This window comes from Penaeus vannamei, chromosome 26 (genome assembly GCF_042767895.1).
Source record: "Penaeus vannamei isolate JL-2024 chromosome 26, ASM4276789v1, whole genome shotgun sequence".
NCBI lineage: Eukaryota > Metazoa > Arthropoda > Malacostraca > Decapoda > Penaeidae > Penaeus > Penaeus vannamei.
The window spans coordinates 2,515,083-2,540,458 of record NC_091574.1 but is presented as its reverse complement, the minus strand read 5'-3'; the positions used below and the strand labels follow the sequence as shown (position 1 = coordinate 2,540,458).

The window sequence follows — 25,376 nt, the reverse complement described above, 5'->3', positions numbered from 1 at the left end:
ATGGTAATAATAATGATAATGATTATTATAAATAATGATACTAACAATTGCAAACACAGATGTCATAAATCAAATATGGTAACATATCTAATATAATTTACTATAAACCATAATTTTTTCTCCCTTTCTTCAGGAATGAAATACTCTAATGTCTTTTCTCTTCAACACTACCTTTTTATCTTGAGTTGGCATAACGATTTCATATTGTCTGCACATTGTATAGATACCTTTATAATGATCTATTCATGTAATAATTGATTTCATGTTAATTTACGAGCTTACCCACACATTTAACAGCAGGATTCAGTTCACTGGCAAAAATGTTAATAATAATAATAATAAATCAACATTTGATAACTGGTTCTACAAAATTTTCCAATAGTTAACAACAAATATTTTATGTGTATTTCAGGTGCTATTAGTAAGTATCCCAAACTTCTAACGTGAGTATTAGGATCAGTAAAGAGGTAAGTGTAGGATCTAATAAACACAAGCAGAAAATAGTCACATACATACATGCATGTATTTAAGCACACATTGAGACATATACATAAAAGGCACAAGTTTAGGTTCCTTGTGTTATAAAACAACACCTTCAGCTGACAGACTGGTACAGGTATAGTAAATGAGTTCTTCTTATATGGAAACTATTTTTTCCTTTTCATCCTTTCACTTTTTTCTGATTTTGTACAAAAGTCATGGATAGTAATTTTATATATATTTGAAATTTACTACATGAAAGTTGCAGCAAGGAAGACAAAAAATATTTTTTAAAACCTAACATTTTCTTGTACGGATGCAACATGGAAGGTACATTAATTCAAACAGTCTGGTTCTCGAGAGTTTGCTTATGTTGGAGTCAGTGCTAATTAATCTCACTCCTCTCTGTTACATCCTAAACTTGACTGTATAAGGTAAAGAAAAAAAAAATCAGTTTTGTACATCTTCAATATGTATAAGGTTAAAGAAAAATCAGTTTTGTAATATTGCATTTGTTACGGTCTTCAACTTTTGCAACTTTTTATTTTTTTTTCACTTTTCCCATTCTTTTTCAAGGTATAACAAGCATCGAGCACACATTTTAAAACAAAATTTATCTTATAGGTTCAAGCTGTTCAAGTTCTAGTTCTAGTAGTTCAAGCTCAAGCTCTAGTAGTTCAAGTTCAATCTCCAGCAGCTTAAGTTCGAGTTCTAGTAGTTCAAGCTCAAGTTCCAGCTCCAGTAAGTACAAAAATAAACCAAAAGACTATATTGATAGAAAGTTATCATTTCGTATTTAAATCTTTGTACTCGCCTTTCTTTTCAGATATATCTCTAAAAAAAAAAAAAAAAAGACACAAATGAAACTGATTATAGAAAACAGATTCAGTGTCGCATTTGTGATAATATATTGTTTCTAATAGCTAATATTACAGCAGTTCGAAACCGTGCTGTAAGTACGTAGAAAATACAATTCTTATTCATATGTCTGCATGTTCGCATCTGTTCCTTTCTTTCCGTGGGTTGGTAATCTCTTATTTTAGAAATATCCAGTGTTGTGTTCCGTGACTGAATTGTTTATTTCTAGGTTCAAGTAGTTCAAGCTCAAGTTCTAGTAGTTCCAGTTCGAGCTCCAGTAGTTCAAGTAGCTCAAGTTCAAGTTCCAGTTCCAGTAGTTCAAGTAGCTCAAGTTCAAGTTCCAGTAGTTCAAGTAGCTCCAGTTCAAGTTCAAGTTCCAGCTCTAGCAGTAAGTAGAAAATATATTCATACTTGAATCCAGAAAATATATATCTAAAAATATGATATATATATTTATGTATATGTTCAAATTCTTCAGAAACGAATGGTTTATTATATTTCAATATCAGTCCTATCACTGATAACTGAAAAAAAACTATCTCAGGAGTGAGCTGTAATTATAGATATTGATGTATATCACACAAGATTGCAGAATTATCCATGTATCCTTGTTTGGTATGCAACTATCAAATGTATTATAGATTACTAAAAATTTTCCCTAGGCTCAAGTAGTTCAAGTTCAAGCTCTAGCAGCTCAAGTTCAAGCTCTAGCAGTTCAAGTTCAAGCTCTAGCAGCTCAAGTTCAAGTTCAAGCTCCAGTAGTTCAAGTTCAAGCTCTAGCAGCTCAAGTTCAAGCTCTAGCAGCTCAAGTTCAAGCTCTAGTAGTTCAAGTTCAAGCTCCAGTAGTTCAAGTTCAAGTTCTAGCAGTAAGTACTGAAAACGAAGTAAATTGAGATATTCCATGTTATACTTGACAACTACAATGATCACTCATACATGTGAGATATTAAACATTATTTCACAATGATCCTCAGATATTCAGCCAATATTGCATTCTATAGATCTGTTGATATCTACTGTATTTGATTTTTTTTTCTTTTTAACATGATTTACTTGATACTTTCAAGGATTAATCTAATTTTCAATTTTGAACAAACTACCAGGGTGGTTTCCTTATTTCAAAAATCTTTGTATATGATTCCAATGATTTCATCAGTTGCACAAACATGTTTACTTCCACATTTTTCTTTAGGTTCAAGTTCAAGTTCAAGCAGCTCTAGCTCAAGTTCAAGCAGCTCTAGCTCAAGTTCAAGCAGCTCTAGCTCAAGTTCAAGCAGCTCTAGCTCAAGTTCAAGCAGCTCTAGCTCAAGTTCAAGTTCAAGCAGCTCTAGCTCAAGTTCGAGTAGTTCAAGTTCAAGTAGTTCAAGTTCGAGTTCAAGTAGCTCTAGCTCAAGTTCAAGTAGCTCAAGTTCGAGTTCAAGCAGTAAGTAGCAGCAAATATTATCACTAATTTTTAGACCATTGAAGCTATGTACAAGATGTGAAGCAAAAACTGAGTTTATTGATATTGTCAATTTTGCTGGATCATGATGAATCTGTTACCACTGTCATCATTAACACTACATCCGTACTAAGATTGTATTATTCATTCATAGAAGTGTATGAATTTATTTTTTGCATATGTGTACGCATCTATGTATATGTGTGTATGAATATGTTTACTTCTTTGTGGCGGCTGATATAGCAGTCTCCTGAAAGATGGTATTATTCTAGTATTTCTTGTGACTGTCCCTGTAGTTTAAAATCTGGTAGTTCCAGCTCAAACGGCCATACCATTGCACCAATATTCACAGGGATATATCATATATCATTCTGTGGTGTATATCATTGAAATGCATAAGAAATATTTGCTTATTCATCTTTGTGCTAAGAATGTGTATATGGAAGATCGTTTTATCATGCATCTGATTTCAAGGCTCTGATAAGATCCATTTTGTTTTTATTTTATTGAAATTGTACTTTTGCGTTTACTTACGAGAGCAAATTCTTAATTTCTTTTCTTCACCTTCAACTATGTTAAGGCTGAATTTATTTTACAGGTTCAAGTAGTTCAAGTTCCAGTAGTTCAAGTAGCTCAAGTTCTAGTAGCTCAAGTAGCTCAAGCAGTTCAAGCTCTAGTAGTTCAAGTTCAAGCTCAAGCTCGAGCAGTAAGTAGTACAAAATAACATTTTCTCTTTTTCAGTTCCTCTCTTTCCTTTTAAGGTGCATGGAAATCAACTGAAACTGACGGTAAAAACGATAGTAATGAACCATTCACAGTATGAACACAGGAATTTATTGATTTTCTTTCAATCAGCAAACATTTACACGTAAAACTAGGAATAGTGGATGCTAATGCTTAAACAAACCAAGCAAGTTATAAGAAGAAAATGTATATAATATATTTTTTTCTTTAGTTATTCCTTCCCCATACAGAAAGAAAGACTTATAATTTCTGTACTCATAGGTTCAAGCTCAAGTTCAAGTAGCTCTATCTCCAGCTCAAGTTGTTCTAGCTCAAGTTCAAGCTCTAGTAGCTCCAGTTCAAGTTCTAGTAGTTCAAGCTCAAGCTCAAGCTCAAGTATTTCCAGTTCAAGCTCAAGTAGTTCCAGCTCAAGCAGTAAGTTTATTGATTCCATTCCCTCTCAGTCGGTCAGAAAAAGCAACTGAAGATAATGAAGACTTTGTAAAGTATTGCTAGGTAATCAGTAAACAAATGCGCAGTGGACCTAGCAGTAGTAAAACCATGGAAACTACTGGGTGACTTTTATATAAGGAAATAAAAAATATTTATAGCATTTATAGGCTCAAGTTCCATTTCAGACTCAGGCTCTAGTAATTCAAGTTGAAAGTATAGTAGTTCAAGTTATAATTCAAGCCATTCATGCTCTTATAGTTCCAGCTCCAGTTATAGCTGTATCTGTACCTACTGACCATATATTATACCATGATCTTTCTCGTACAAGACATATTAACTCTTTACTTTAATCCTTAAAGTAAATCCACAAACTCAATCCCTATATAGCATTTGCCTTCCGAACTAGGAGAAAATATTTTAATAAAAAAGATAATTTTTTATAACTAGTAGTTCCAGCTTGAGATGCTTAAGCTTTAGCAGTGTGGTCAAATGGAGACAAGGAGAATAAAGTATCATATAGATAATTTCCCATTTGTTCATCTCTTGTCTCCCACATAAACAAGTTGAATTCCAAAGTTCTGCAATTCAGCTTTGTGTATATATATATATAAAAAATATATATATTTAAGATATAATCTACTTATTCATAGGCTCAAGCTCCAGCTCTAGTTCAAGCTCTAGTAGCTCAAGCTCTAGCAGTTCCAGTTCAAGTAGTTCAAGTAGTTCAAGTTCAAGCTCTAGCAGTTCGAGTTCTAGCAGTTCCAGTTCAAGTAGTTCAAGCTCAAGCTCTAGCAGTTCAAGTAGTTCAAGTTCAAGCTCTAGCAGTTCGAGTTCAAGTAGTTCGAGTTCTAGCAGTTCCAGTTCAAGTAGTTCAAGTTCAAGCTCTAGCAGCTCCAGCTCAAGCAGTTCAAGTTCGAGCAGTAAGTAATCTAAGACAATGCTCCTTGCTACAACTTATCTTTTTTTTCCTTTTTTCTTTTTTTATGGAGAATTTTATTTTTCAAATTAATTACCAAGGTAAGAACCCCATTTCCAAGGAAACAGTTGTATGGAAAAAGAGTTTCCAGAAATGTCAAACTGGAAATTACCAACAATTTGGCTCTTTTATTTGGTTTGGTATTTTTTCTTGGCCTGTCCTTTTTTATAAGGAAAGCTTGCAGCCCAAGCTGCAGTACCTCCATTACCATAACTATAATTATAATGTGCATATTCCTAGTTCAAGTAATTCAAGTTCAAGCTCTATTAGCAGTTCTAGTTTCAAACATTTCAAGCTCTAGTAGCTTAAGTTCAAGTAGTTAAAGTTTAAGCTGCTCTTGTTCCATTATTTCAAGTTCAAGTAGTCCCGTTCAAGCTGTAGTAGCTGTTCCTTTCTAGATAAGTGTACCGTATCTCAGTTTCCTTATTTCCTTTTCAGGAAACATATTTTTTCAGTATTGAAATGAAAACATATTCCTACTTCATTCAGGATTACCTATCACTAGCTTTGTTCATGTATTACAACCCGTTTTTGTAACCTATAAAGACTATTCTTTAAATGTTTTAGAAATGAGTTGCATGCCTCCTTTCATAATTTACCTTTTCATGTGAACAAAAATATAGACAAAAAAATGTAATGGAAGTTATTTATTTACTTCTCTTTAAATATGGAAAGAGAAAAAATGATTATGATCTATATATTGTAGGCTCTAGTTCAAGTTCAAGTAGTTCCAGTTCAAGCAGTAGCTCAAGTATTTCAAGCAGCTCCAGTTCAAGCTCAAGCTGTTCAAGTTCTAGCAGTAAGTCAACACCTGACCTAGACAATGTTCTTTACTTCATGTATTCTGTGGAGACAGGATTTGTTTTCTATCATTTTGAAAATGTGTCCTTTGATCATTTTGTTTGTAAATTAGAAAGCTTGACTCTATTAGTTTTCCTTTCACTAGAAGCATCTTCCTAATGGTTTCTGTATAATGAATTATGATACTTGAAGTTCCAAACCAGCCATTTTTCTTGTATTGGACCTGTATTGGATCAGGTTCAATAATCAGTTGAATTATTTAAATGTTTTTATTGGAGTATAAGCATAGATACACTTTCATGAAACAGCAATTACACAAATCAAATTGAAAGCAAAAACTTTCACTGTATTGCGAGGACAAAACATTCATATAAAAGGGATTATCCTAAAAAACACTTCACTTTAGTAGCAGCATATCTGTTGATGGTGAAACTGTTTTTCCTAAACAGAAACACCGTAATATAATATTCTAAATATTGGTTATCTCTCACGGCAACACAAGGAATGCCATTATCTGTGTTTATAGGTTCAAAATGCAGCTCAAGCAGTTCAATCTCTAGTAGTTCAAGCACTTCAAGCTCTAGTAGTTCAAGCACTTCAAGCTCTAGTAGTTCAAGCACTTCAAGCTCTAGTAGTTCGAGCAGCTCAAGTAGTTCAATCCCTAGTAGTTCAAGCACTTCAAGCTCTAGTAGTTCAAGCAGTTCAAGCTCTAGTAGTTCAAGCAGCTCAAGTAGTTCAAGCTCTAGTGGTTCAATCAGTTCAAGCTCTAGTAGTTCAGTCAGTTCAAGCTCTAGTAGTTCAAGCAGCTCAAGCTCAAGCAGTTCCAGTTCTAGTAGCTCCAGTTCGATCAGTAAGTCTGAACAGCTGAATTTTCATTTCCATTAATAGTACCACTTTAGTTTAAGTTCAAATAGCTTTCATAGTCCTAGTTGAAAACGTTCAAGTGCTAGTGGCTCAGGTTCTGTTTCAGTAGGGTCTCTTTAGGGTCAAGTTCAAGTAGTTCTAATTTCAGAAACTGAAGCTCTAGTAACTCAGATAACAAACAGTATAAGAGAACACATTAGTTGAAGTTGCACTGCTTCATCTTAATACTTCTTCGTTTCCATGTCTGTTTTATTCTTTACAAGAAGCATAACAGACAAAAGATGAAAAGTTATTCAGAAGCACCATACTCTTAGGTTCGAGTTCTTGTTCAAGTTCAAGCACTTTCAGTTCAAGAAGCTCAAGTTCATGCTCTAGTACATCCAGCTCAAACAGTTCAAGTTCTAGCAGTAAGTCTCAACTTGATAAGGATATTAGGTATTCCCAAGTCTACTGCTTTATTTGCAGGCCTGATAATTTCAGTTAAGTTATAAAGTTATTTGTGTAAATAGTTCATTTCCAGTTGTTCACACTCACATAGCTCAAGCTTAAGTTCTAGTAGCTTCAGTTTAAGCTCCAATTTCTCTAGCTCAAGCAGTCTGCTGGTTGATTTTGCAATTATCATAATTTACATTTTAAATGACCTTCAGAAAGGATATCTACTGCTTTGTTGCTGGAGAAATAACTACAAACATTTTATCGTTTAAATATCATCCTTATTTTAATCATTTTTAGTGCGGGGGGGGGGGGGGGCTCCTTATGATGGAACTCCGGTTCTAGCAGTGATTCTTCACAAGCTGAGCTCTTGTATTTCAGTGTGACCTCTCCTCTATGTTGAAAACTTAGTTCTGGAAAGCTTATTGTTATGATAGAAACAACAGTCTTCTCGAATAGTCATATATATGTTTTTTTCACATTTATAATAAGAGCCAATTGTTATTTATTATCTGCATGTTATAAGGTTTAGAATCTTTTTCCAGTTCAGGTAGTTCTAATTCAAACAGCTTAATCTGTAGTAGCTCAAGTTCAAGTAATTGCAATTTTGGTAGCTGGAGCCTAAGTAACTTCATGTTCTAGTATTTATATCCTTGCTGTAAGTCTTTCTCATCAGTAAACCAAAAAGCCTATTGAACACATAAGAGAAACTGTTGATGTTCCAAAAGTGATTTCTTAAGATTTCTCTTGTATCTGACTCATACTCTCCTACCTTCATAAAAAAAAAGTATATATATATATAGTGACAAAAAGATTGAAAATAATACTTAATCAATATATTCATAGGTTCAAGTTCAAGCAATTCAAGTTCCAGTAGTTCTAGTTTAAGCAGCTCTAGCTCAAGTTGTTCAAGTTCAAGCATTTCCAGCTCCAGTGCCTCAAGATCAAGCATTTCCAGTTCTAGTAGCTCAAGCTCAAGTTCTAGTAGCTCAAGCTTAAGTTCTAGTGCATCAAGCTTAAGCAGTTCATGTTCTAGCAGCTTAAGCTCAAGTTGTTCCAGCTTTAGTAGTTCAAGCTCAAGTTCTAGTAGATCCAGTTCAAGCAGTTCAAGTTCCAGTTGTAAGTCTGGACTTGCTAAGACAAGAATCTATCCTTGAGTCTCTTATTTTCCAGTTTGATTATCATTCTAAAAGTTGTACATTATTCACTTACTACTTAAACATATCACCATTCCAGACATATCAAACTAGCAGTTCATTTTTATTTCCTTCGGTGATTCAGAGAAAACTGTTAGCTATACCTTTTCACAGGTTGAATCTTGTGTAATTTTCAGCAGTTCAAGTAGTTCAGGTACTAGATGCTTTAGCTCTAGTAGTTATAGTTCAAGCAGCCAGTCTTTGCAATCTAAAGTCATATATTTCAATCAAACTTTCTCCAATCTTTTTAGGAAGCAGGTTTCTTATCACAGACTATTACTATGAAAAAGGTCTTCAGGGCATAACTGCATTCTCTTAATTGTTGATTTTTTCTTTTTCTTTTTACCCTTTACAAAAATGATAAAAGAAAACTGTTTACATTCAACAAAGGGTCAAATTCAAGTTCAGGTAGTTGAAGGTCAAGTAGTTCTAGTTCAAGCAGCTTATGTCTAACAGGCAGTTCCAACTCAAATTTAAGTAGTTCCAGTTCAAGTTCTAGATGCTCTAGTGCAAGCAGTTCTTATAGCAAGTCTAGACATGGAAAAACCATGTGTTATCCCTAAATATTAGGCTCTAGTTCAAGTCCAATTATTTAAAAACTCTTGTATTTCAAGAACAAAGTCTACTACCTCCACTTCAAGTTGTAAGACTTGCAGCCTAGACAATTCTTACAGTAGATCCTATTCGATGTAACAACACTGATCTTATGATTCTTCTACCAATTTGTCTTTACAAAAACAGAAAAGACAAAATGTTGAAAAGTTACATATTCTATACATTTTTAGGTTCAAGCTATATTCCAAGCTTAAGCAGTTCAAAACCTAGTAGATTGAGTTCAAGCAGTTCCAGGTCTAGTAGCTCAAGCTCAAGTAGCTACAGTTCAAACTGTTATATTAGTAAGTTTAGACTTGCTAAGGGCATACATTATCCCGGAGTCCTGGAGGCAGATATATCAAAATGCGTTTTATTCATTTTTTTTTCTCCTTCAGTAATTCAGAGAAAACTGTTTCCTATAAATCTTGTTCATAGGTCCAAGCTCCAGTTCAAGTTCAAGTAGGTCAAGTAGCTCTAGTTCATGTTCAAGCTTAAGTAGTTCAAGTGATTCAAATTCTAGCAGCTCAAGTTCAAGCTGTAAGTCTGTGCAAGCTAAGGCTATACATTGAAATAATCTTTGTTTACTTTTGTAGGATATATACTGTTATGATAGAATCTCTTTTCTGATGTGTATGATTTTAACTACCATTACAAAATTATATGGCAAAACATTGATTTTTCTTTTTTTCAAATTTGTATATTCTTAGGTTCAAGCTCTAGTTCAAGCTCATGCAGCTCAAGTTCAAGCAGTTCAAGTTCCAGTAGCTCAAGTAGTTCAAGTTCCAGTAGCTCAAGCTCAAGCAAATCAAGTTCAAGTAGCTCAAGCTCAAGCAGTTCAAGTTCTAGTAGCTCAAGCTCAAGCAGTTCAAGTTCTAGTAGCTCAAGCTCAAGCAGTTCAAGTTCTAGTAGCTCAAGCTCAAGCAGTTCAAGTTCTAGTAGCTCAAGCTCAAGCAGTTCAAGCTCTTGTAGCTCAAGCTCAAGCAGTTCAAGTTCTAGTAGCTCAAGCTCAAGCATTTCAAGTTCAAGCTGTAAGTCTGGACTTTCTGTGGTCAAATAATATCCAAATGTATCTCATTTTCTTTGCATGGAACTGTAATTTTCATTCTGAAATTATCATATTCTTAAAAAGAATGTACCATCTTACTTCCGTCATCACTGCAAGATGTTAGATTTTTTTGTTCATTTGAAGGAAGCATATTTACTGTTAGTAGCCCAGGACTTTAGTTGTATTAGACCTTTTGAATTTCTTAGTTATTAAAAGTTATATATATAATCTACATACTCAAAAGTTCTAGTTCAACTTAAAGTAGTTCAGGTTCAAGCAGCTCCATTTCAGATAGTTACACCCGAAGCAATTCACTGAAAGAAGTAAGTCTGGACCTGCCAAGACCAGATAAGATTAATATATCTTATTTTTCACAGAAGAGGCACAGTTTTTATTACAAAAAATGCATATTGTACAAAGTGTGCTATTTCCTTTGCAGGAAGGATACTGTCACTCTAAAAGTAGCATATGCTGAACTATAGTTTTGTTTTCATCTTATACTTTTCCTCATTAGAGCAAAGGAAACTTTTTATTCATACTGTTTCAGGTTCAAATAGCTTTAGCCTCAGTAGTTCAAGTTCAGTCAGTTCAACCTTAAGCAAATTCACTTCTACTAGTTCTAGCTTTAGTTAAAGTAGCACAATTTCAGGTCAAGATCTAGCACAGACTGGATTTTTTTAGTTTCTTATTATCTTTACAGGAAGCATGATTTTACTTCTGAAAATAGCATACCCTTCCAAGAAGCTACTATTATTTTATTTCAGTTACCATTTAACAGTTGTATTCTTTTCTCTATTCTTCACTCATATGAACAAACCTGTTACATATATCTTTTCACTAATTCACAAGCTTTAGTTCAAGGACCTCTAAGTGATCCAACAATATTACTGTACAGATTAATTTTGTACTCGGAAACCCGATCTTATGCTTGCATTTTGCTTTCTTTTATTCTAAATTTTCTTTAAGCAGAAACCTGAATAATAAAAGGTTGAAAAATAATTAAACTCTATATACATAGGTTCAAGCTCTAGTTCAAGTTCAAGTAGCTCAAGCTCAATCTCTAGTAGCTCCAGCCCAAGTTCTAGTAGCTCTAGTTCAAGTTCAAGCAGTTCAAGTAGCTCAAGTTCAAGCAGTTCAAGTAGCTCAAGTTCAAGCAGTTCAAGTTCATGCAGTTCAAGCTCTAGTAGTTCAAGCAGTTCAAGTAGTAAGTTTTAGCAAGCTTAGGCTTTTTGGAGGCATATTTTTAGTAGTATCCCAAGCAGAATACTGTGAAGGTGCAATATTTTTTTTATTCATTTGTTTTTCTGTGTATCATTATTCTTCACTGCAGAAATTTGGATGATAAAAAGTTAATCATAATCTATATACTTAGGTTCAAGCTCCAGTTCAAGCAGTTCTACTTCTTGTAGCTCTAGCTCCAGCTCAAGTAGCTCAAGCTCAAGTTCAAGTAGTTCATGCTCTAGTAGCTCCAGCTATAGTTCAAGTAGCTCAAGCTCCAGCTCAAGTAGCTCAAGCTCAAGTTCAAGTAGCTCTAGTTCTAGTAGCTCCAGCTCAAGTTCAAGTAGCTCAAGCTCTAGTTCAAGTAGCTCAAGCTCTAGTTCAAGTAGCTCAAGCTCTAGTAGCTCCAGCTCAAGTAGCACAAGCTCAAGTTCAAGTAGCTTAAGCTCGAGCTCAATTAGTTCCAGCTCAAGCTTTAGTAGTTCCAGCTCAAGTTCAAGTAGCTCAAGTTCAAGTAGCTCAAGCTCTAGCTCAAGTTCCTCAAGTTCAAGTAGTTCCAGCTCAAGTTCAAGTAGCTCAAGCTCAAGTTCATGTAGTTCAAGCTCTAGCTCAAGTACAAGTAGCTCAAGCTCAAGTTCAAGCAGCTCAAGCTCGAGCTCAAGTAGTTCCAGCTCAAGCTCTAGTAGCTCCAGTTCAAGTAGCTCAAGCTCAAGTTCAAGTAGCTCAAGCTCTAGTTCAAGTAGCTCAAGTTCAAGTAGCTCAAGCTCAAGTTCAAGTAGTTCCACCTCAAGCTCTAGTAGCTCCAGCTCAAGTTCAAGTAGCTCAAGTTTAAGCAGCTCTAGCTCAAGTTCCTCAAGTTCAAGTAGTTCAAGCTCTAGTTTAAGCAGCTCAAGCTCTAGTTCAAGCAGCTCAAGCTCTAGTTCAAGCAGCTCAAGCTCTAGTTCAAGCAGCTCAGGCTCTAGTTCAAGCAGCTCAAGCTCTAGTTCAAGCAGCTCAAGCTCTAGTTCAACCAGCTCGAGCTCTAGTTCAAGCAGCTCAAGCTCTAGTTCAAGTAGCTCAAGCTCTAGTTCAAGTAGCTCCAGCTCTAGTTCAAGCAGCTCAAGCTCTAGTTCAAGCAGCTCAAGCTCTAGTTCAAGCAGCTCAAGCTCTAGTTCAAGCAGCTCAAGCTCTAGTTCAAGCAGCTCAAGCTCTAGTTCAAGCAGCTCCAGCTCTAGTTCAAGCAGCTCAAGCTCTAGTTCAGGCAGCTCAAGCTCAAGTTCAAGTAGCTCAAGCTCTAGTTCAAGCAGCTCAAGCTCTAGTTCAAGCAGCTCAAGCAGCTCCAGCTCTAGTTCAAGCATCTCAAGCTCTAGTTCAGGCAGCTCAAGCTCAAGTTCAAGTAGCTCAAGCTCTAGTTCAAGCAGCTCAAGCTCTAGTTCAAGCAGCTCAAGCTCTAGTTCAAGTAGCTCAAGCTCAAGTTCAAGCAGCTCAAGCTCTAGTTCAAGTAGCTCAAGTTCAAGTTCAAGCAGCTCAAGCTCTAGTTCAAGTAGCTCAAGCTCAAGTTCAAGCAGCTCAAGCTCTAGTTCAAGTAGCTCAAGCTCTAGTTCAAGTAGCTCAAGCTCTAGTTCAAGTAGCTCAAGCTCAAGTTCAAGCAGCTCAAGCTCTAGTTCAAGCAGCTCAAGCTCTAGTTCAAGTAGCTCAAGCTCAAGTTCAAGCAGCTCAAGCTCTAGTTCAAGTAGCTCAAGCTCTAGTTCAAGCAGCTCAAGCTCTAGTAGCTTCAGCTCAAGTTCAAGCAGCTCAAGCTCTAGTTCAAGCAGCTCAAGCTCTACTAGCTTCAGCTCTTCAAGTAGCTCAAGCTCTAGTTCAAGCAGCTCAAGCTCTAGTAGCTTCAGCTCAAGTTCGAGTAGCTCAAGCTCAAGTTCAAGCAGCTCAAGCTCTAGTAGCTTCAGCTCTTCAAGTAGCTCAAGCTCTAGTTCAAACAACTCAAGCTCTATTTCAAGTAGCTCAAGCTCTAGTTCAAGTAGCTCAAGCTCTAGTTCAAGTAGCTCAAGCTCTAGTTCAAGTAGCTCAAGCTCTAGTTCAAGTAGCTCAAGTTCAAGTAGCTCAAGCTCTAGTTCAAGCAGCTCAAGCTCTAGTTCAAGCAGCTCAAGCTCTAGTTCAAGCAGCTCAAGCTCTAGTTCAAGTAGCTCAAGCTCTAGTTCAAGTAGCTCCAGCTCTAGTTCAAGCAGCTCAAGCTCTAGTTCAAGCAGCTCAAGCTCTAGTTCAAGCAGCTCAAGCTCTAGTTCAACCAGCTCAAGCTCTAGTTCAAGCAGCTCAAGCTCTAGTTCAAGTAGCTCAAGCTCTAGTTCAAGCAGCTCCAGCTCTAGTTCAAGCAGCTCAAGCTCTAGTTCAAGCAGCTCAAGCTCTAGTTCAAGCAGCTCAAGCTCTATTTCAAGCAGCTCAAGCTCTAGTTCAAGCAGCTCAAGCTCTAGTTCAAGCAGCTCAAGCTCTAGTTCAAGCAGCTCAAGCTCAAGTAGCTCAAGCTCTAGTTCAAGCAGCTCAAGCTCTAGTTCAAGCAGCTCAAGCTTTAGTTCAAGCAGCTCAAGCTCTAGTTCAAGTAGCTCAAGCTCTAGTTCAAGTAGCTCAAGCTCTAGTTCAAGCAGCTCAAGCTCTAGTTCAAGCAGCTCAAGCTCTAGTTCAAGCAGCTCAAGTTCTAGTAGCTCCAGCTCTAGTAGCTCCAACTCAAGCTCTAGTAGCTCCAGCTCAAGTAGCTCAAGCTTTAGTAGCTCCAGCTCAAGTAGCTCAAGCTTTAGTAGCTCCAGCTCAAGTAGCTCAAGCTCTAGTTCAAGTAGCTCAAGTTCAAGCAGCTTAAGCTCTAGTTCAAATAGCTCAAGCTCTAGTTCAAGTAGCTCAAGCTCTAGTTCAAGCAGCTCAAGCTCTAGTTCAAGTAGCTCAAGCTCTAGTTCAAACAGTTCAAGCTCTAGTTCAAGTAGTTCAAGCTCTAGTTCAAGCAGCTCAAGCTCAAGTTCAAGCAGCTCAAGCTCTAGTAGCTCCAGCTCAAGTAGCTCAAGCTCTAGTTCAAGCAGCTCAAGCTCTAGTTCAAGTAGCTCAAGTTCAAGCAGCTCAAGCTCTAGTAGCTCCAGCTCAAGTAGCTCAAGCTCTAGTTCAAGTAGCTCAAGGTCAAGCAGCTCAAGCTCTAGTAGCTCCTGCTCAAGCAGCTCAAGCTCTAGTTCAAGTAGCTCAAGTTCAAGCAGCTCAAGCACTAGTTCAAGTAGCTCAAGTTCAAGTAGCTCAATTAGCTCAAACTCATGCAGCTCCAGCTCTAGTAGCTCTAGTTCAAGCAGTTCAAGTTCTAGCAGTAAGTCTGTATCTACTAGGGACACATCTATGTCTACCTTTTTCTTTGCAGAAAGCATGATTTTAATTCTATAAAATTTTAAACATATCTTTCAAAGATATTTCCATTGATTTAGCCAGTCATCATTTTAAACAGTAACCGTTTAATGTTTGTTCTTCACTTAAACAAAGAAAACTGTCAGTTTTATCATTTTTTCATAGGTTCAAGTTCAAGCAGTTCAAGTAGCTCAAGTTCAAGCAGTTCAAGTAGTTCAAGCTCTAGTAGTTCAAGCAGTTCAAGTTGTTCCAGCTCAAGCAGTAAGTTATAGCAAGCTTAGGGTTTTTGGATGCATATATTTTAGTTGGAACCCAAACAGAATACTGTAAAAGTGCAATAATTTTTTTTTATTCATATGTTTTTCTTTGTATCATTATTCACTGTAGAAATTTGAATAATAATAGGAAGTTAATTATAATATATATACTTAGGTTCAAGCTCCAGCACAAGTAGCTCAAGCTCAAGTTCAAGTAGCTCAAGCTCAAGTTCAAGTAGCTCGAGCTCAAGTTCAAGTAGCTCAAGCTCTAGTAGCTCCAGCTCAAGTTCAAGCAGCTCAAGCTCTAGTAGCTCCAGCTCAAGTTCAAGCAGCTCAAGCTCTAGTAGCTCCAGCTCAAGTTCAAGCAGCTCAAGCTCTAGTAGCTCAAGCTCAAGTAGCTCAAGCTCTAGTAGTTCCAGCTCAAGTTCAAGCAGCTCAAGCTCTAGTAGCTCCAGCTCAAGTTCAAGCAGCTCAAGCTCTAGTAGCTCCAGCTCAAGTTCAAGCAGCTCAAGCTCTAGTAGCTCCAGCTCAAGTTCAAGCAGCTCAAGTTCAAGTAGCTCAAGCTCAAGTAGCTCAAGCTCTAGTAGTTCCAGCTCAAGTTCAAGCAGCTCAAGCTCTAGTAGCTCCAGCTCAAGTTCAAGTAGCTCCAGCTCAAGTTCAAGTAGCTCCAGCTCAAGTTCAAGTAGCTCCAGCTCAAGTTCAAGTAGCTCTAGCTCAAGTTCAAGTAGCTCAAGCTCAAGTTCAAGTAGCTCAAGCTCTAGTAGCTCAATCTCAAGTTCAAGTAGCTCAAGCTCTAGTTCTAGCAGTAAGTCTTGACTTGCTAGGAAAGCACATTATCTCCCTTTCTTCAGGAATGATAAATTTAAATATTGCATACCCTTCAGAAAGACCAGTTACCTTTATATACACTTTATACACCTATTAGTTCATGTAGCTCAAGCTCAATCAGTAAGCCTTTGCAAGCTTAGGCATTTTTGAATGCAGTAAACCTAAAAGAATACTCTGAAGGTGTAATGAAAATTATTATTTTTTCATATGTTTTACTTTGCTTTTTGCCAGTATTTCTCTCTGCACAGATTTGAATGATGATCGTAAAAGTTAATCATAAAATGAATCTATGCAAGTTAAGACTTGGTTTTCTCTTCTCTTTTTGGTTGTATAATCATCATCAGAAAGTCAAGACTACTCTGAATGTATAATGTGTTCAGTGTATTGATGATGCTTCTTCTTGCATACATTTTCTTTTCTTTTATCATTATTATTCCCACTGTATGTGATTAGTAGAAGACAGAAAGGTAATCACATTCTATACAAAAATAGCCTCAAGCTCTAGTGTTACAACCTTTTATAGGTTCATGTTCAAGCAGTTCAACTGGCTCCAGCTCCAGCTCTAGTAGTTCAAGCTCAAGTTCTAGTCTGGATCAGCTGTGACTACATATCCCCATCTCCTATATCATTTGTGGAAACCTAATTTTTATTTTAGATAAGTTCCAAGAACCTACCATCTTTTTTACCTTAATATGTTCCCTTTTTTACTTAAGCAAAAAACTATAACTTCTTTTCATAGGTTCAAGTTCCAGTTCAAGTAGTTCAAGCTCAAGCAGTTCAAGTTCTAGTTCGAGCAGTAAGTTCTCATAAGACAAGGCAATTTATAACAGCCATGTAATCTTTGCTCATTGTGGGTGTATAATCTTTTTTCAGTAAGTCAGTGAGGGCTGTGAAGATAGACACTTCAGTGCAATTACGATGATTTTTACGTTTGTGTCATTTCTCACTGCATAATCAAGAATGATAAATGATAGGAAATTAATCATGTGCTTTATACACATAGGTTCAAGCTCTAGTTCAAGTTCAAGCAGTTCCAGTTCCAGTTCAAGTTCAAGCAGTTCCAGTTCTAGTAGCTCAAGTTCAAGTAGCTCCAGCTCAAGCTCTAGTAGTTCCAGTTCAAGCAGTTCAAGTTCTAGTAGCTCAAGCTCAAGTTCTAGTAGTTCAAGCTCAAGCAGTTCAAGTTCTAGTAGCTCAAGTTCAAGCTCTAGTAGTTCAAGCTCAAGCAGTTCCAGTAGCTCAAGTTCAAGTTCTAGTAGCTCAAGCTCAAGCTCTAGTAGTTCAAGCTCAAGCAGTTCAAGTTCTAGTAGCTCAAGCTCTAGTAGTTCAAGCTCAAGCAGTTCAAGTTCTAGTAGCTCAAGCTCTAGTAGTTCAAGCTCAAGCAGTTCAAGTTCTAGTAGCTCAAGCTCAAGCAGTTCAAGTTCTAGTAGCTCAAGCTCAAGCTCTAGTAGTTCAAGCTCAAGCAGTTCAAGTTCTAGTAGCTCAAGCTCAAGCTCTAGTAGTTCAAGCTCAAGCAGTTCAAGTTCTAGTAGCTCAAGCTCAAGCTCTAGTAGTTCAAGCTCAAGCAGTTCAAGTTCTAGTAGCTCAAGCTCAAGCTCTAGTAGTTCAAGCTCAAGCAGTTCAAGTTCTAGTAGCTCAAGCTCAAGCTCTAGTAGTTCAAGCTCAAGCAGTTCAAGTTCTAGTAGCTCAAGCTCAAGCTCTAGTAGTTCAAGCTCAAGCAGTTCAAGTTCTAGTAGCTCAAGCTCAAGCTCTAGTAGTTCAAGCTCAAGCAGTTCAAGTTCTAGTAGCTCAAGCTCAAGCTCTAGTAGTTCAAGCTCAAGCAGTTCAAGTTCTAGTAGCTCAAGCTCAAGCTCTAGTAGTTCAAGCTCAAGCAGTTCAAGTTCTAGTAGCTCAAGCTCAAGCTCTAGTAGTTCAAGCTCAAGCAGTTCAAGTTCTAGTAGCTCAAGCTCAAGCTCTAGTAGTTCAAGCTCAAGCAGTTCAAGTTCTAGTAGCTCAAGCTCAAGCTCTAGTAGTTCAAGCTCAAGCAGTTCAAGTTCTAGTAGCTCAAGCTCAAGCTCTAGTAGTTCAAGCTCAAGCAGTTCAAGTTCTAGTAGCTCAAGCTCAAGCTCTAGTAGTTCAAGCTCAAGCAGTTCAAGTTCTAGTAGCTCAAGCTCTAGTAGTTCAAGCTCAAGCAGTTCAAGTTCTAGTAGCTCAAGCTCAAGCTCTAGTAGTTCAAGCTCAAGCAGTTCAAGTTCTAGTAGCTCAAGCTCAAGCTCTAGTAGTTCAAGCTCAAGCAGTTCAAGTTCTAGTAGCTCAAGCTCTAGTAGTTCAAGCTCAAGCAGTTCAAGTTCTAGTAGCTCAAGCTCTAGTAGTTCAAGCTCAAGCAGTTCAAGTTCTAGTAGCTCAAGCTCAAGTAGTTCAAGTTCTAATAGCTCAAGCTCTAGTAGTTCAAGCTCAAGCAGTTCAAGTTCTAGTAGCTCAAGCTCTAGTAGTTCAAGCTCAAGCAGTTCAAGTTCTAGTAGCTCAAGCTCAAGCTCTAGTAGTTCAAGCTCAAGCAGTTCAAGTTCTAGTAGCTCAAGTTCAAGCTCAAGCAGTTCAAGTTCTAGTAGCTCAAGTTCAAGCTCAAGCAGTTCAAGTTCTAGTAGCTCAAGCTCAAGCAGTTCAAGTTCTAGTAGCTCAAGTTCTAGTAGTTCAAGCTCAAGCAGTTCCAGTAGCTCAAGTTCAAGTTCTAGTAGTTCAAGCTCAAGCTCTAGCAGTTCAAGCTCAAGCAGTTCCAGTAGCTCAAGTTCAAGTTCTAGTAGTTCATGCTCCAGCAGTAAGTCACTACTAGCTAAGACCAAATATAACCTTGTCTTATAATTTCTTTGCAAAAGATTCAAAGTATCCTACAAAGACAATAGTGGTACAGTTTAAAATTGGTGACCTTAAAGAGAGTTCTATCTTTTCAAAGAATATACAATTGTAGATAAGAATAAACATTTTTTTTTCTTTTTTTTGTATATAATCAACATTCGTAAGCTCAGTACCAGTTCTTCTCTTTGTAGATGCATAATGCTGATCTAGTTAGGCTGTTGGTAAAAGCTAATTGTATTCAATATCTTAAGATTTAGTTTAAGTTCAAGCAATGTCAATACAAATAGTTTAATTCACGTTCTTGTAATTCCAGTTTAATCAGCTCAAGATTAAGCTGTCCAAGTTTATGGAGTACATCTTGGCCTCTCAATACCATTTGCTGTTCCTATATGTTCTATACTTTTTACAGGAAATATTCTTATTATGAGTTTAGCAGTGCTTAAAATATATATTTGGCTCTTACCATTATTGGCATCTATATTTCTCTCTTCACACTTCAGGAAAGGAAATATTAGTTATATCTTCTATTCATAGGTTCAAGCTCAAGTTCAAGTTCAAGCTCTAGTAGTTCAAGTTCAAGCTCTAGTAGTTCAAGTTCAAGCTCTAGTAGTTCAAGTTCAAGCTCTAGCAGTTCAAGCTCTAGTAGTTCAAGCTCTAGCAGTTCAAGCTCTAGTAGTTCAAGCTCTAGCAGTTCAAGCTCTAGTAGTTCAAGCTCTAGTAGTTCAAGTTCAAGCTCTAGTAGTTCAAGTTCAAGCTCTAGTAGTTCAAGTTCAAGCTCTAGTAGTTCAAGTTCAAGTTCTAGCAGTTCAAGTTCAAGCTCTAGTAGCTCCAGCTCAAGCAGTTCAAGTTCAAGCAGTAAGTCTGGGCCTTAGGCTATATCATGCATAATTCAAATTCTGAATTCAGCATATTTGTCTGTTACTTTACCATCTTTTACATTTAGTTATAAATGCACTGATCTAAGAACACTATTGATTATCAAGTTCAAATTTTTAGTACTAGTTCCGAAGTCCATGTACTCGTATAACATAATCAGTTTTTTTGTAGATACTCAATTCTTATTTGTAACGCAAAAGGATTGCTGTTTTCAGTGCAATTATACTTTTCTTGCACATTTGTTCTTGCTTACGGCCTGAAATATGTTCTTGAAAGTTTAAATTGATCTATGTATTCATAGGTTCAAGTTCAAGCAGTTCCAGTAGCTCCAGCTCCAGCTCTAGTAGCTCCAGTTCATGCTCTAGTAGTTCAAGCTCAAGTAGCTCCAGTTCAAGCTCAAGTAGCTCCAGTTCAAGTTCTAGTAGCTCCAGCTCCAGCTCAAGTAGCTCCAGCTCCAGCTCAAGTAGCTCCAGTTCAAGCTCTAGTAGTTCAAGCTCAAGTAGTTCCAGTTCAAGCTCTAGCAGCTCTAGTTCAAGCTCTAGTAGTTCCAGCTCAAGTTCTAGCAGTAAGTCAGGTCTTGCTAAGATCAAGTATTATACCTGTCTTCTCTCTTGGCAAGAAACATGAAAATCAAAATCCTTCAAAGAGGATATGTTTTTGCCTCAGTTACCATCACGGATTTAGTAAACACATATTTCTTTCTCTTTCTCTTCTCTGTTAAAGTAAAGAAACTGGCATTGAGAATGGTGTTTCCACTGCAGTGATAATGATTATCTCTCTATCATTAGCTAAAAGATAAAAAGGAATTCATCATCTATGTACATAGAAGTTCAAGTCCAAGTAGTTCCAGCTTAAGTTCTAGTTCAAGCAGCTCAAGTTCCAGCAGTTCAAGCTCAAATAGCTAATGTTCTAGTAGTTCATGCTCTAGTAACTGCATCTCAAGCAGTTCTAGAAGGATCTGGATTTGCTAGGACCGAATATTCTTAAATGTCCTAATTTGTTTGCAGGAAGTATAACGTTCCTAAATATAGCATTATTTACAAAGACATCACCCTAGTTTAAACTCAAATGGCATTACAGACAGTAAATACACAATTGTCTTTCTTTTTACTAAAACAAGTGTATCTGTCAGCTAAATATGCATTTTTTCATAGGCTCAAGCTCCTGTTCAAGTTCAAGCAGTTCAAGTTCAAGCAGCTCAAGCTCTAGTTGTTCAAGTTCTAGTAGTTCCAGTTCAAGCAGTTCCAGCTCTAGTAGTTCAAGTTCAAGTAGCTCCAGCTCAAGTAGTTCTAGCTCAAGCTCTAGTAGTTCCAGCTCAAGTAGTTCAAGTTCCAGCAGTAAGTCTGAACTGAAAATGCCCTTATATCATTCCTAGGTTTGCTGTGTTCTTTGTAAGGTGTATAATTTACCTTTGCAGATATACCACAAAAGTTCAATCACTAATAACCTTTGCTTATAGGTTCAAGCTCAAGCTCAAGCTCAAGCAGTTCAAGTAGCTCTAGTTCAAGTTCAAGCAGTTCAAGTAGCTCTAGTTCAAGTTCAAGCAGTTCAAGTAGCTCTAGTTCAAGTTCAAGCAGTTCAAGTAGCTCTAGTTCAAGTAGCTCTAGTTCAAGTTCAAGCAGTTCAAGTAGCTCTAGTTCAAGTTCAAGCAGTTCAAGTAGCTCTAGTTCAAGTTCAAGCAGTTCAAGTAGCTCTAGTTCAAGTTCAAGCAGTTCAAGTTCTAGTAGCTCCAGTTCAAGCAGTAAGTCTTTACAAATGAAGTCCATTTATTGCAACGATTTCCTCTCTTTGTGGATGCGTGTCTTATCTGTAACCCGGTAAGACTGCTGTGAAAGAAGAAACTTTTCAGGTCAACATCAAAGAATTTTTTTTTAAAGATTTTATTTCTACACAGGCTTAAAGTGGAATGATGAAAGTTGATCATAATTTCTATATCCATAGGCTCAAGCTCTAGTTCAAGTAGTTCTAGTTCAAGCAGTTCAAGCTCAAGCAGTTCTAGCTCCAGCAGCTCAAGTAGTTCAAGTTCTAGTAGTAAGTAATTCAAGCAGATCCAGTTCAAGTTCCCTTATTAATAGATTCAAGTTGTGGATGTCATAGTAGCTCTCCTTCAAGCGATAAATCTTCATAGTTAAGGCCATTTATTACATTCTGGTTTCCTCTCCTTATTAAAAAATTCATAATCAATAACCAAGACATACTATTGTTACAGAATCTCTTCTACACAATCGCTGTTTTCTCAAAATTCATTTCTCCCTTTCACTGGTGTTTATCTGATAAGAGGTTAAGGTAGTTTTGTTAACTATAGATATATATTTATAGGCTCAAGCTCTAGTTCAAGTTCAAGCAGTTCCAGTTCAAGTAGTTCTAGCTCAAGCAGCTCAAGTTCAAGCAGCTCAAGTTCAAGCAGCTCAAGTTCTAGCAGTTCTAGCTCCAGTAGCTCAAGTTCAAGTAGCTCCAGCTCAAGCAGTTCAAGTTCAAGCAGTAAGTCTAAACTTGTTTAGACTACTTATGATGCTGTAATCTTCTGTTATCATTGTCTTCATTCCTTTCAGTATATTGATAAGCTTACAACTATCCAAAGCCGTTTGATGCACGAAATATATCCACTTCATTGCAGTGTTGACTGAACATTCTTGAAGCTTCTGAATGATGCATTCTTTACAATTTATGATAACCTTTAGTCCTGCAGTAATCAGGTTTCATTTTACATTCTATCATGGAAATTACATTTTGCTTTTATGCAATGAAAGTTGCATTTTCCTATATGATGAAATTCTTTAACCTATCATTTTCATGAGGAAAGCATTTTTTTTTCGGTTTTGCCCTACTGAAACTAATTTTTTATTTACTTAAATTGGAACACAGAATTACACACTGCAATTAAAACCGAATCATCTTCATACAAGGACTGCACTGCTTTTGTTTGTTGGTGTATAATGTTCATGTGCATTCCCCATAACCAGTAACTGCCTTTTTATCAATCTAAAATGAGGTCTGCAGCTGTAAATATTGGTAAATTCTCTATTTTCTGCCCTTCACAAAATTCAGAATATAACAGCTATAGTTCATGTTCATAGGCTCAAGCTCGGGTTCAAGTTCAATAGGTTCATGTCCAAGTAATTCTAGCTGTAGTATTTCAAGCTCCAGTATTTCTGGTTCAGGTTGCTCTAGGTACTCCAGTTCAAGCCGTAAGTCTAAGCAAAGGCTATGCAGTAAAACTTGTTTTTCAGTAATCATATATGTTATCCTTTTCCCCTGTAGTGGATGTTGAAGTAGCTGAAAATCACACAGTTCAATTTCAAGGTCTGTTTGCTGTGATCAAATATTGTGATCCTAAGGCATAATAATTTTGTTTTGGAAATCTCACTTATTTTCCAAGTACCATAAGTTCTTTGCAGGGGGGGGGGGGGTATATTTAGAGATGTTTTGGATTATTCAGTTACAATTTTTTCCCAATCAGTGAAAGTAAAATACATAGAATGGCAGCTCAGCTATTTATTGATTTATAAGTACTTATTGTATATGTAAAGCATATTGATTCATAGTCATACTGTATTCATAGGTTCAAGCTCAAGCAGTTCTAGTTCAAGCAGTTCAAGTTCTAGCAGTTCCAGCTCAAGCAGCTCAAGCTCTAGTAGTTCCAGTTCAAGCAGCTCAAGCTCTAGTAGTTCCAGTTCAAGCAGTTCAAGTTCTAGTAGCTCCAGCTCAAGCAGCTCAAGTAGTTCTAGCAGTTCCAGCTCAAGCAGTTCAAGTTCCAGCAGTTCAAGCTCTAGTAGCTCCAGTTCAAGTTCTAGCAGTAAGTCTGCACTAGCTAAGACCATATATTACATCTTATGATTACATACATATATTTAATATTCCAGGCATTATCCAGATACATTTATCCCTAGTAAAAATAGAGACTTCCCGATTCTCCCTATTCAAAAACTCTTACACCTTTGGGAGATTGCTTTCTTTCCTCCTTTGGCAAGGTTAAATATTATCTATTATCGATACATTCCTAGGTTCAAGCTCTTAGTCAAGTTCAAGTAGTTCCATCTCAAGCAGCCTAAGTTCTGCAGTAAGTTTTCACTACTCAAGACCATAATTTACATCCTAGTTTTCAGAAAGAATACGTCATTCTCTTTTCAGAAAACATTTCTTTGAAGAGGGTACCATTTGGCCATTTTTTTTTTTTATATGTATTTAATGGGTGCTTCCAAACAGACACAAGGTTAAATTGAAGAGAAATGTCTGAGGACTTCTATACATTATAGTAGTATCAAGACTGGATTTCTTACATTTTATATTTGTTATCTACTTTAATCTTTCTACTTAGCAAGATCCTTGACAATTTTGTAACCCCTTTAATATAAGATAAGAATTTTAAGAATCTGTATATCCATAGGTTCAAGCTCAAGTTCCAGCTCGAGCAGCTCTAGTTCAAGCAGTTCAAGTTCTAGTAGCTCTAGCTCAAGTAGTTCCAGTTCAAGCAGTTCAAGTTCTAGTAGTTCCAGCTCAAGTAGTTCCAGTTCAAGCAGCTCAAGCTCTAGTAGTTCCAGTTCAAGTTCTAGTAGTTCCAGCTCAAGCAGTTCAAGTTCTAGTAGTTCCAGCTCAAGTAGTTCCAGTTCAAGCAGCTCTAGCTCAAGTAGTTCCAGTTCAAGCAGCTCAAGCTCTAGTAGTTCCAGCTCAAGCAGTTCAAGTTCTAGTAGTAAGTCTTCACTAACAAGGGCTAAATGTTACATGTCACCTAACCAATACTTCTGGCATTATCAAAATTAAATCATAATATTGATTTTTTGTTAAATGATATTCCACTTCACCAGAAAACCTTATTCTTAATCCTGATTTTAGATCTGGCCATAGTCTTACTCCTTTTGTCATACATCTTTAATACAAGGCCATTTTTTTTTTTCATAATCCATGTATTCATAGGTTCAAGCTCTAGCTCAAATTCTAGCAGTTCTAGTTCCAGCAGTAAGTCTGCATGACCAGACACTACATATTACCTTTACTTTTATTATTTCCTCTCCTATTTTTTGCCATTATCTTTGGCCAGACAGTATTAGCTATTCCTATAGGTGTTTCCGTGTTGAATACCACTTTATTTATTTTTTCTCAAGCCAAGATCTTCACTTTCAAATCATAATATACCTTCTGCGAGCAAAGAACCATTATTGTCTTTATATCCATAGGTTCAAGTTCCAGTTCCAGTTCAAGTAGTTCTAGTTCAAGTAGTTCCAGTTCAAGCAGCTCAAGCTCTAGTAGTTCCAGTTCAAGTAGTTCCAGTTCAAGCAGCTCAAGCTCTAGTAGTTCCAGTTCAAGCAGTTCAAGCTCTAGTAGTTCCAGTTCAAGCAGCTCAAGCTCTAGTAGTTCCAGTTCAAGCAGTTCAAGCTCTAGTAGTTCCAGTTCAAGCTCAAGCTCTAGCTCAAGCAGTTCAAGTTCTAGTAGTAAGTTGTGGTGGAACCTTTTATGATGACTGTATTTACATGGGGGGAGAGACAGACTCCAAACCGTTGTGGGTTACCAGATTATTAATGATTTATATATTGTAAATCCAGTAATTTTGCTACAGCTAGGATTCATTCAGTAACAAACAGTGATACTCATCTGGGTAGATTAGATGTTCATGTTATTATTTATTCTCATTTTCTCCACAGTAGTTCCATTATTTTTTTTCTTGTGATACAGAATTTAAAAAGTTATGAATAATTTATGTATTCATAGGTTCAAGCTCTAGCTCTAGTTCAAGTTCTAGTAGTTCCAGTTCAAGTAGTTCAAGCTCAAGTTGTTCTAGTTCAAGTTCTAGCAGTAAGTCTATAGAAGTTATAATCCCATTTAACTATGTTGTTGCTTTCATCTTGAAGAAAGTATATTTTTCATTCAAAGACAGCATTTCTTGAAGAGGCTTCTGTTTTATCAGTAGCCTACAGACAGAAAATACAGAAATTACCCTTTTTTCCCTATTTGCTGCATATTACATATGTAAGATTGAATCTTCTACTGTGACAATGACTGCTATTGTTTTGTTGTCTATCTTTATAAGGTGTAAATTGCGTTTTTTTCACTATTTTTATATCTGATTAATGATCTCAAGTTCATTTTTTTCTGATGCAGAAATAGAAATATATAATCTATATACCTATAGGTTCAAGTAGTTCCAGTTCAAGTAGCTCTA

The 25,376-nt window shown here is 36.7% G+C and overlaps 3 protein-coding genes across 3 annotated transcripts in view; 2 read left to right on the top strand and 1 right to left on the bottom strand.

Moving 5' to 3' along the window:
• The window catches only part of LOC113817793 (serine-rich adhesin for platelets), a 158,759-nt gene that overhangs the window by 82,270 nt on the left and 51,113 nt on the right, over window positions 1-25,376 (top strand). Inside the window, exons 7-23 of the mRNA XM_070139598.1 lie at window positions 1,105-1,221; window positions 1,568-1,726; window positions 2,001-2,204; window positions 2,531-2,761; window positions 3,378-3,485; window positions 3,785-3,937; window positions 4,606-4,875; window positions 19,521-19,784; window positions 20,374-20,556; window positions 20,679-20,960; window positions 21,161-21,250; window positions 21,539-21,700; window positions 22,782-23,015; window positions 23,607-23,909; window positions 24,394-24,648; window positions 24,926-25,009; window positions 25,347-25,376. The exon at window positions 25,347-25,376 is cut by the window's right edge and continues 222 nt beyond it. Of these exons, the coding sequence (XP_069995699.1) occupies window positions 1,105-1,221; window positions 1,568-1,726; window positions 2,001-2,204; window positions 2,531-2,761; window positions 3,378-3,485; window positions 3,785-3,937; window positions 4,606-4,875; window positions 19,521-19,784; window positions 20,374-20,556; window positions 20,679-20,960; window positions 21,161-21,250; window positions 21,539-21,700; window positions 22,782-23,015; window positions 23,607-23,909; window positions 24,394-24,648; window positions 24,926-25,009; window positions 25,347-25,376 (3,129 nt within the window). The remainder of the gene's footprint in view (window positions 1-1,104; window positions 1,222-1,567; window positions 1,727-2,000; window positions 2,205-2,530; window positions 2,762-3,377; window positions 3,486-3,784; window positions 3,938-4,605; window positions 4,876-19,520; window positions 19,785-20,373; window positions 20,557-20,678; window positions 20,961-21,160; window positions 21,251-21,538; window positions 21,701-22,781; window positions 23,016-23,606; window positions 23,910-24,393; window positions 24,649-24,925; window positions 25,010-25,346) is intronic.
• LOC138866698 (uncharacterized) lies at window positions 5,883-7,237 on the top strand. Its single transcript, XM_070139904.1, has one exon. It carries the CDS (start codon window positions 6,237-6,239, stop codon window positions 6,615-6,617), a length of 381 nt encoding a protein of 126 aa, XP_069996005.1. The 5' UTR covers window positions 5,883-6,236; the 3' UTR covers window positions 6,618-7,237.
• Window positions 11,336-14,452, bottom strand: LOC138866695 (flagellar attachment zone protein 1-like). The gene is made up of 7 exons (XM_070139887.1): window positions 14,016-14,452; window positions 13,968-13,972; window positions 13,694-13,932; window positions 13,613-13,663; window positions 12,887-13,129; window positions 12,259-12,529; window positions 11,336-12,228 (listed from the first exon to the last, which is right to left on the bottom strand). The coding sequence occupies exons 1-7, from the start codon at window positions 14,450-14,452 to the stop codon at window positions 11,336-11,338; spliced, it is 2,139 nt and encodes a 712-aa protein (XP_069995988.1).